This window comes from Diadema antillarum, unplaced genomic scaffold (assembly GCF_040938485.1).
Source record: "Diadema antillarum isolate AM-2024a unplaced genomic scaffold, OU_Dant_1.0 scf00000073, whole genome shotgun sequence".
NCBI classification, from domain to species: Eukaryota; Metazoa; Echinodermata; class Echinoidea; order Diadematoida; family Diadematidae; genus Diadema; species Diadema antillarum.
The window spans coordinates 1,739,092-1,749,684 of NW_027270962.1; the positions used below are offsets into that span (position 1 = coordinate 1,739,092).

Consider the following 10,593-nt stretch of genomic DNA (forward strand, 5'->3'; position numbering starts at 1 on the left):
TTCAGCAGTATATGGAAGAAGTCACACTTCACCAGAAGAAGGAGAAGAATTAGAAAAAAAAAAAGAACTGAGCAGAAGAAGAAGAAGAAGAAAAAGCTAGGAGAGTAGGACAAGAATAAAAAGAAGAAATAAAGGACAGGCTTACATGGTTTTATTGTTTGACCTGATTTTTCTTCTTTTTTCCTTCAAATCTATAGGTTATATGGTAGGGGCGCTTATACCTTCACCAACGTTGATTATTTGCTTACTACTACCATGGACCTACCGTTGTAGGTAGGTCCATGCTACTACATGGGACAACAACATGGGACAACGACTGGTATGTAGTTGTCCTGGCGCAGACTCCTATACGACCAGCAAGGGTTTGTGCATTTGATGCGTGAGACGTGCCAGGTTTCACGTACATGGCCTGTGTGTACAACACTACTCACACACACACAACACACACACACACAGCTCAGTCCACTGTTGTTGATGTTGTTATACGTGTTGCGTTGTCCCAGACACACGGATTACAGACGAGGAAGACGCGAGGATGGTTTGGATGTCTATTCAGTTCGTGCAGTTGTAGCGCCTATTCTGCTTGATTATGATAGACACCATTATATGCCTTTGCTTTAGACGTTGTGGGTGGTATCTTTTCGGCTTTCTACGAGATTTCTTGCATCTTGAGCAGATAGCACTGCAGGTGAAGTCTCTTCTTGTCTTACTGGAATCATGGGCGATTGTTTGTGTAGTCCCATGCATTGACATCAGTGTGAGTACAGTGTAGAACAGGTGCTCTGTACAATTAAGTGTCAATACTAATAGATAGATAGTATTAGATCTAGTAGTCTACTCCCAATAGTCTACATCTACTGTGCAGTGGTCTGCACACTTGTAGAAATTTATAACTGTTCTTGTTTTAAATTACATCTAGTAAAAACATTCTGAGTTTTAAAGATTGACAACTCTTACAAGCTGTTTACAACTTACACAAAATGTACACAGTATCAGTAAGTACTAAGTAGCCCTGTAGCGTTTTTTTAAAGACGGCACAGATTGGGGCATGGCGCGTGTTAAACCTATGAGAAAAACGTTGGGTTAGGGTTTTTGGTTAGGGTTAGGGTTGGGGTTAGGGTTAGGGTTTGATGGTTAGGATTAGGGTTAGGTTTAGGGATAGGCAGGGTCCCCGATAGATTTTTAGTTTCCCCAATCTGCGCCGTCTAAAAAAAACATGCAGCCCTGTAACAGTAAGATGATGAAGTACTACTAAATTTACTACTAACTAGATCTAGTAAGTAGTATCTACCCATCCCATGGGCCATGTACTTGTACTAGACTCTATCTCTAGATCTAGGTCTATATTAAAGGTAGGGAATCCCATTTGCATGCCTTAAATGAAGAGTTGTATAAATACAGTGGTATGTTGAAGAGAGTATCATTTTAGAAACTCCCATAAAGTATTGAAAGTGGAAGGTAACATTTAGTACACTTTTTTGACCATTAGATTTTGAATTGAATTTTTTTCGGGGCTCACCGTAAATTCCAGTACATTACTAGGCTACTTTTGCAGACCCATGCACTGCATGTGTGTCCATCATGTATATTTTGTGAAGAAAGTTCATCAAAACTTACAAACATTTCTATATACATTCTTGCCACACACTCTATATGTTATTACATCAGCTCTTATACTTTTAGATTTGTGTTTATAGATAAAAAATACAGAAGACTGCAACAAAAAGGCTTAAGTGTGGCTGACACACAGAACTACTGAGTAGTTGAGTTTTGTGCATTATTCAAATTGTAGATAACTGTTGACTTCCAAATTTCTCAGCAGTGGCCTAAACAAGTCCCCTGAGGTTCATATTTAATGTTTTGCTGCATTTTGGGAGGTCTGTAAAAGGTATCCCCTACCTTTAAGTATGTGTCTACTTTGTATATGTGATATGATCCCTGACTGAAACCTACATGTATATGAATGGTAAAACTAGTATAGAGGGAACCATAAGGCATAACTGTCATAAATTACGTTACGGCTGACTTTTTGACATGTGATGATAAGTTTGAATTTGAGTACCCTTTGCTGACGGGCTGCCATCATTGAAAGCTTAAATTGAATCTCGAGAGAAGTGACCAAGTGTTGCAACACCTCATGTTGAAGGGCTGAACTTTTAGGGCCAAGGAAAATCAACAACGGTCTGAAAATGTACATTAACAATCTTGTAGTTGTAGGCCTATCATAGATGACCTAACTGTGCGCTGCGACCAGCAGCCCCAAACGTGTAGCGTTATTATGGAGCTGCGGACTGTAGCATTCAGGATCATGACAAGGATAGTAACTAGTATCGCGGATAAATATTAACTTAAATCGAAAAATTTCTTCAATTTGAAGACTTAGGCCCTACATGTGAAGTTGAAGTGTTGACAACAGGTACTGCTACTGGGTAGCGTGCAACGTTTGGTTCTACCGATAGTCCCTTCCTGTTTGAATTGATGTGTTAATGTGACTCGGTCGAGAGGAAACTGGGAGAGCTACACTGAATTGATGGCCAACGCATGCGCACACAGACATCTTATCTGGTCAATGGATTTGAAATTTGTGCGCATGTGATGTGTGCGCATGTACATATGTACATGTGCGCAGTGTAGCTCTCCAAGGTTCCCCTCGACCGGGCCGAGTCACATTAAGTGGCCAATTCGAACAGAAAGGGACTATTGTTGGCAGAACCATATGTTGCACGCTACCTGTTGTCAACACTTCAACTTCACATGTAAGTCTTCAAATTTAAGACATTTTTGATTTTAAGTTGATATTTATCCGCGATACTACCCTTGTCATGATCTTGAATGCTGCCGTCCACAGCCCCATAACGCTAGGCGTTTGGGGCTGCTGGTCGCAGTTAAGTATGGCCCTACCTCCATGAAACTCAAGTTATTTAAATGTCTGAATGAAAATCTGAATTGGAAGAGGAGATAGAGACCATTGTGTACCCCTCTACTGCTGACAATATGATCGCAAGTTTTAATTTGAGTGCCATTTTGTTGACAGATCAACTTGCTGAAAGCCGAGTATTCAGTAACAGTATCTTCTGAGAAGTGTTGTAAACTTAAAGTCAAATGAAAATTGACAGTTGTGTCAAGTGTATGACCCCACCTCCATAAAACTGATAAAAACCTAATGGGAAAAGAGAGGCCAGAGGGGTACTACCATTTTATAGCGTACAAACCTACTGATTTTTTAACGTGATTTATGGCAACTTTGAATTCAAGTAGTATAGTGAGGTACCTGCACCTCGCTAGGGGCCCGAATACCGCCACCCTGTTTCGAATTGTTACAAGCGCACTGAATCAAAATTTATGCCTGGGACTGTGTTGAGGGTGCTTGAAACTTGGTAGGGAATACCACAACCAAGCAAACTGGTGAAAAACCGAACAGTTTTTTTTTTTTCTTAAATTCACATTAGGAATATGTTTTACAAGAATCATCATGGTCACCTGCCAGGGGCGGATCTAGCTTTTTTCCAAGGGGGGGGGGGGGGGGGGGGGGGGGGGTTTGAGGGGCTGAGCTGGGTATTGCGAGGGAGCGTAGCGACCAAGCCCGAACGAGCGAAGCGAGCGAGGGGGGGGAGGGTGTGTGAGGGGGGTATCCCCCCTCCCACAGTAGGGAGATTTTTCATTTTTAGGGTTGCCAGCTTGCGATTTTAAGCATACTTACATGCTCTATTTTTTTTCTTTTTTGCCGACCCTGGCTCCGCGGTCCCTGGGTTTGTGATGTCCCAATGGCGATGCAGAGCATCGTCCACAAGGCGATGTCTGTGAGCCGCGTGGAGCCGCGTGGCATCGCGCCAATTTTTTTTTTTTTTTTTTTTTAGCTATTTGAACCCCGTAAGTGATGTTTTCCTGGCATCTACTAACGTAATGGAGAACATAAAAAGCAGTCCATGATATTACGTCTTATTAGAATAAGATCAAATAAGAGTTTAAAACAGGCGCGCCGGAAGCAGTTTTGGATTGGGGGGGGGGGGGGCAAACATTGGAGGGGGCTCAAGATTAGACCATGCATATGTTACACAATATACACATACACACACACACACACGCACACGCACACACATCTATATATATATATATATATATATATATATATATATATATATATATATATGTAAAGTGGCGTACGGTGGGTCGAAACATGGGGGGAACCATAAAGTAATTTTGACGGTCTGTATGCTTGTGCGTGTGTGCGTGAGCAATAATGGGACTACAATACATTACGGAATGTGATACATTCAACAACGCAGTCATTGAGGAACATTGTAAGTTTTCCTTACATGGATTATGGAATGACGGTGTGAAACGATCGACAAATTATATACTGTCAGCAACATAAGGTGAATGGCATAACAATAAAATGCGAGCGAGCGAAGCGAGTGAGCTTGAAAATTTTGATATTCTGCAGTTCCAAAACTGGAGTTTTGTAGCTATATATTTCGTTTTGGAAATAAATGGGAGCGCATCGGGCGCAACTGCTGGCAATATTGGCAGCAACATTAGGAGAATGGCATAACGATTCAATGCGAGCGAGCGAAGCGAGCAAGCTTGAAAATTTTGACATTCTACAGTCCCAAAAAGGGGTTTGTAGCTACAGTATATCTTACACTGTGGAAATTAATGGGGCGGCGCATCGGGCGCAACTGCTGGCAATTACTGGCAGCAACATTAGGAGAATGGCATAACGATTCGATGCGAGCGAGCAAAGCGAGCGAGCTTGAGAATTTTGACATTTTACAGTCCCAAAACTCCCGTTTGTAGCTACTATATGTATATCTTTCGCTTTGGAAATTAAGGGGGGGCATCGGGCGCAACTGCTGGCAATTACTGGCAGTAACGTTAGGAGAGTGGCATAACGATTCAATGCGAGCGAGCGAAGCGAGCGAGCTTGAAAATGTTGACATGTTACAGTCCAAAAACTCCCGTTTGTAGCTATATTTATCTTTCGCTTTGGAAATTAAGGGGTGGGGGCATCGGGCGCAACTACTGGCAATTACTGTCAGCAACATTAGGAGAATGGCATAACGATTCAATGCGAGCGAGCTTGAAAATTTTGACATTCTAGAGTCCAACAACTGCCGTCGTAGCTATGTTTTTCGCTTTAGAAATTAAGGGGGAGGCGCACCGGGCTCAACTGCTGGATGCGAGCGAGCGAAGCGAGCGAGCTTGAAAATTTTGACATTTTACAGTCCAAAAGCTGCCGTTTGTAGCTATATTTTTTCCCTTTTTATTCATATATATACATATTTATTTTATTTTCTTTGTTTATTCATTTATTTTTGGCAGCCCAAGGGGGGGGGGGTTTTAAACCCCCTAAACCCCCCCCCCCCCCCCCCCCCCCCCCCCCCCCCCCCGTAGATCCGCCACTGCCTGCACGCATCTTGTGCGTGCTTATCTATGGGAGCATCATGGTCATCCGCACATGTCTTTTACGTGCTTTGTCTGTCGGAGCGCGGGTGATGAATTGCAGGCCCCTTCCTTAGCACACAAGTATTCCGCATCGTTGGCATTTGAGGACGATAGCTGCAAATTTCCGGTATCGATCAGGTGAATTTGTGGTTCCATTGGAATCATCAGCATTTTCCTGTATGTGAGTGGGATTTCATGGAATTTCAGTGACGAAATGCGATTCAAATATGCATAAACATTGACTATGGCGAGGTGCAAGTCACCCAACTACTGTATGCAGTGTACCTTTTGTTTACAGGTTGTCATCATTAACCTGTTCCTTATGGGAACCTGGTATACCAGGTTCCCAAAATGAAGACAAAGAGTGCCTGCTTTAGTGGCCTAAATTCATGTTTCTTTGTGTTAAAATGCCCAGAAAAGTGGGTTTGATAAAAAGATCAGAATTTATTATATCAGCATCCGTTCTCCTTCTGTTTGAAAAATGCGTATTTCACAGTATTATATACATTTTCCTGATTAAGTTTTTTGCTTGTTCTGCTGTAAACTCGTACGAACATGTACATACATTGTAGTGATCAAGGCTGAGATCAGTTAGATATCTGGGTTCGCTGACCCCAGTCACCTTATTCAGGTACCTGGTTTTGTGTAGAGCAAAAGATTCTGTGAGCTTATCAGCGCACGCTCTATTCATACTTCGCACCTGATCGATATTTCCATTGTTCACTGGCACATGTAGTTGACCGTGGAAAGGGGGATACAATGTACTGCTTGACTGCCTTCACACAGGTGGATTACCAACCTGTCTGCCTCTCTCTCGACGGGCAAAAAAGGCACTCGGAGAATTGCGGAAGGAATGGATTAACAGCTGAGTATCTTCTGAGGAGTGGTAGACGACCGAAGGCCACAGAAAATTGACAACTACATGTCAAGTGTGTGACCCCACCATTATAAAATTGATGAAAATCGATATGACAGTCTATCTACTGCTGATCTTTTGACATATTGTATGATAGCAAGATTTCAATTCGACTACCATTTTGTTGACAGATTGCTGCTGTTGAAAGCTGAGCATTAAATATCTTCTGAGGGATTGTCGGAGGACTGAAGACCAAGAAAACGTGATGGGTGACCACAACACAGCAGATGACAGAGCCATTCCGCAGCCGCTCAGATCACTGCATTGCACTGCTCATGCGTTCGTCTCATTTGTAAACTGTACAAATAGGATGGCCAACGTTTTTTGGATCAATTTTCAAGGGCAAAGGAAGTCCTACACAACTGTGAGTCTCCTCTATTTTCTTACTCTTCTAACCCTTTTTCATTCCATTCTGACACACTCACCAGCTGTTACAGAGAAAATGTGAAAATCACAATAGGCATACAGATTTGTACATGTATGGCAATTAAGATATTGGTTCCATGACATTTGCTCCTGTGACAAATGCTCCATTGGATGAAATATCTGCATGCTAAGCCAAGCATAAATTCTACCCACAAACATTGAACCCTAATCTTAATCCCAATCCTCACCTGAAAGTAAACTTAAAACCATATCACAACCCTATTAAACCTACCCCTAAGTCCTTGGAGAAAATAAGACCAGAGCAACCATTGCAGGGAGAAAATGTTGTGTCTCCTAAAAAATTAGCCCTGTTTTGAAAAAATCAAATCTGAGTGATACTGCCATTATTAGGTATCTTCTCAAAAGTTGTGTTATATCATGTCAAACAGTGTTTACAAATTCAAAAAATTGTGTTTGTATGAAGCAAAATGACTATGAGTTATTTGATTTATCTGATGGGTATCTGTTAATTATCAAAGGCAAGATACTCCAGTGCCTTCTCAAATGGAATTGTTGTCAGAACTGTTGATTTCAGGGGAGAGTAGTAATATCAGATGTTCAGCTCATATCATATTGAAGCTACAGGGAATGAATGAATGAATGAATGAATGAATGAAAGAAGAATGCTCTAACCCTGGACCTCATTCCCTCGTACATGTATGTCTTTTCATTTCTTAGGAGGGACTTCCCCCTGGCCGCAGACTAGACATCAAGACATTTCTTTCCCATCCATGGATTGCCAGGGATTTTCAGACGGGCGACGCATTGACCTTTGTTGACCGGGGCTCAGCAAGCTGCTGCGTGTACATGCCGGAGAGGTGGGACGGGAACAGGCACTACAGGGCGCCGATTGTCAGGATAGGGGTACCAGGTGAGAGCATGCAAAAGAACGGGAGTGTACCATTGTGTACCGAGCAGGTGCCTTTTTAACAAACATGGCAGTGTATGATACCACCTGCGATTCAAATATGGGGTATGTGACCCGCGACAACAAAAGGATCCTAAATTCGCTGGCAGCTGAGCCGGGAAAATCGAGTTTGAAGTGAGATCATTAGCCCGTTGAGGATGATTTGATTTTGCTACAACACGCATTTTTCATAGACACCTGCCCGAGTATACTCGGGACTCGTCCTCAACGGGTTAAAATCAGTCAAAACGATCAGATTTCTGTTTTTGGCGTGATTTTATAGTCTAATGTATCATCTTGAAGGGAGGGTAAAGGTGCTCTGCTTAAATGCTGCATCCCTCCCCCCTTACCCCTACCCTCCTTCCTCCCCATACCACAGCGTCAGTGTAGTGGTAGGATCTGATCTCTTCCCTATGAGGTTAGTTCTCCAGTGTGGGGTTTTAGGAGTCATGTTAATGTTCATAATGATCATTATTTGTCATCCCATACCAATGTGTTAGGAACACTTCCCGCATATTCCCGTTGCCATCAAGTAGTCTGGTCAGAAAAAAAAAAAAATGTCTCTGTGTATAACTTGCCAACAATGACAATTTAGAAAGAATGTTTCACATTGAGTGATGAATGGTTTTACCTATAGGCTGTATAAGAAAAAATAAGAATAAAAAAGAAAAGAAAAGAAAGATAACTAGGCCCACTAACTCCTTAGGTCATCATATATTGAATGATATTGAAAAGTGTTGATTTCTTGTTCACATACTTCTGTATTTTTTTTTCTTTGCTAATCCAAAAGCATACAGTTAGTTAATCGAAGTGTAGTGGAGAGTTTTTCACAGAAAGTAGAAGTTTACAAATGCATGCTTTTAGTTTGATATAATCATTAAACATGCTGTGTAGATATGGGTGCATCTCCCAGGTATTGATATTTGAATGATTCAAAACACTGGAGTGTTTACCTTATTTGATGTATGAAAATGTCACCCTCTTAAGCATAGCGTGGCTGTCAGATGCCAGAATGTGGTCATGTAATTTGAGAATTCTTAGGTAATCTTTAACCCTAACAGGGGGGGCAGAATCCGCCCCCCTCGACGTTTCACGCTATGATTCTGTAACCCGAGAAGGCCTTATCGCGCAGCTTCTTGACTTTCTTAGTTCAAGTCTCGCGCAACTTTTGAGACCAAATTTGCAACGTCCGCGCATACTATTTTTAAGCTATGCCCATTTTGGTAACGGCATGTTGCCCCAAAACGGGCACAATTTTGTGATTCTGTTTACATTTCCTATGGAAAACAGTGCTCTGTCATGAAAGTCATAAAAACCTGATTATCTTTACAATTAATCAGTTTCATTCATTAGTTTTATGCTAATTATGGTAGAAAAGTGGTCAGTGACAATTTCCAATAAAAAAAAGAAAAAACAAAAGTTGAAAAACAAAGAAATACATAAGAAATTTTGAAAACAATAAAATACGTAAGAATTGAAATTAGTTTTGGAAGTTTTTGTGATGTACAGTTGTTGAGTATGCTAATACAGATTTAGACAAAAAGTAGACTTTCTATGCTTTTAATTAGGCTAAAATATGATCTTGAGCTGAATTTGCATAATTAATTGATTAGAATTAGAAATTGATCGTTTCAAAAAATTTGATGACACAATCTTGTAGATTATGACGTGGGTGTCACACATGCCAAATTTCGTCGCGATCGCACCACCGATGGCTGAGATCTTGGGGGGGGGGGGGAAATCCGCCCCCCTCCGGTTTTAGCATAGCCAAAAAAGCCTGGGCTTTTATTTGACAGTTTTATTGTCAAATAATGGTCTCTGATATTAAGTGCTATGTCATTCAATGAGTGAAATGTCAGTGCAATGACATGTAGATGCCCAAGGCAACATCAGATTGGATGGACTAATTAACCCATTGAAGACTAGCTGATTTTGCTATAACATGCATTTCCCATAGACACCAGCCCGAGTATACTTGGGGCTAGTCTAAAATGGGTTATAAAGAGAAATTATATGATTTATTTTTTCATTGCAGTGATATAATGCTACAAGAGAATGTTATCAAAGTCAAAAATTAAAAATTGGTGAAAAGAAATCTGCGATTTGTGTATTGCTGCAGAGACAGATGGTAATTTGAGATGAAGTACATGAAGGTAACATTCTTTCTTCACCATCTCTGTCTTACCCCAGTTTTCACCCTGTACGAGAGGTCACTGCAGGTCGTCCGGACCCTCGTGCCCAACAAAGATGACTTTGACGACTTGGAGATACCGAAACACGTCAAATACGACTTGAGACACGTCAAGGATGCGATTCCATGACCTCTGGAGGATTACCATGGTGATGAACAATGGCACTCTGCTCTGGAGAAATTCAGCAGTTGCCACCACCAGTGGTGAGGTTTCTCATATTGGATGCACATCATCTGATCTTCAGCATGATCCAGGTGCTACTGACTTGATTATGAAACCTGTTGCAATCTAATCCCAGTTATGCTCGGGCAGGTGTCTATGGGAAACGAGTGTTGTAGCAAAATCAGCTCGTCCTCAACAGGATAATACCTCTGCCTCATGGGGGTGGCAGAGGTATTTTGTCATTATAAGCATGTCTGTTCGTCCATTTGTCTTGTGTGCGAACAAGACTGCATGAGAACCTCTGTTTGGTGGACTTTCTTGACAACCTGACCCAAGTTATCAAAGTATGGTGCATAATGCAATGCTGGGGCCTGTCTTATAAAGACTTGTGATAGAAATCAATCACAAGTTTTGTGAGAGCTGCAATGCAAGTTGCGATTGATTTGGGGACTTGTGATTGATTTGAAGGCTTTATAAGACGGGGCTCTGGGATAATTAAAGGATGGACATAGTTGCCATCGAGGGCAAGGTCAGCAGGCTTCAGT

At 41.6% G+C, this 10,593-nt stretch overlaps 1 protein-coding gene across 2 annotated transcripts; it reads left to right on the forward strand.

Annotated features, from left to right (window-relative positions):
- Positions 1–519: 519 nt before the first annotated feature.
- LOC139717249 (von Hippel-Lindau disease tumor suppressor-like) lies at positions 520–10,368 on the forward strand. 2 transcript variants are annotated; one of them, XM_071628747.1, is made up of 4 exons: positions 520–757; positions 6,493–6,725; positions 7,466–7,658; positions 9,885–10,368. In XM_071628747.1, the coding sequence occupies exons 2-4, from the start codon at positions 6,567–6,569 to the stop codon at positions 10,013–10,015; spliced, it is 483 nt and encodes a 160-aa protein (XP_071484848.1). In that variant the 5' UTR covers positions 520–757; positions 6,493–6,566; the 3' UTR covers positions 10,016–10,368. The 2 variants fall into 2 exon arrangements, with proteins under 2 accessions (XP_071484848.1, XP_071484849.1); XM_071628748.1 differs by lacking the exon at positions 520–757 and having other exon boundaries at positions 6,461–6,725.
- Positions 10,369–10,593: the final 225 nt, after the last annotated feature.

Coding starts and splice junctions, on each gene's coding strand:
- LOC139717249 (XM_071628747.1), top strand. CDS start 6,567: ATGGGTGACCACAACACAGCAGATGACAGAGCCATTCCGCAGCCGCTC. Junction 6,726..7,465: donor AAAGGAAGTCCTACACAACT/GTGAGTCTCCTC, acceptor TTCATTTCTTAG/GAGGGACTTCCCCCTGGCCG. Junction 7,659..9,884: donor TGTCAGGATAGGGGTACCAG/GTGAGAGCATGC, acceptor GTCTTACCCCAG/TTTTCACCCTGTACGAGAGG.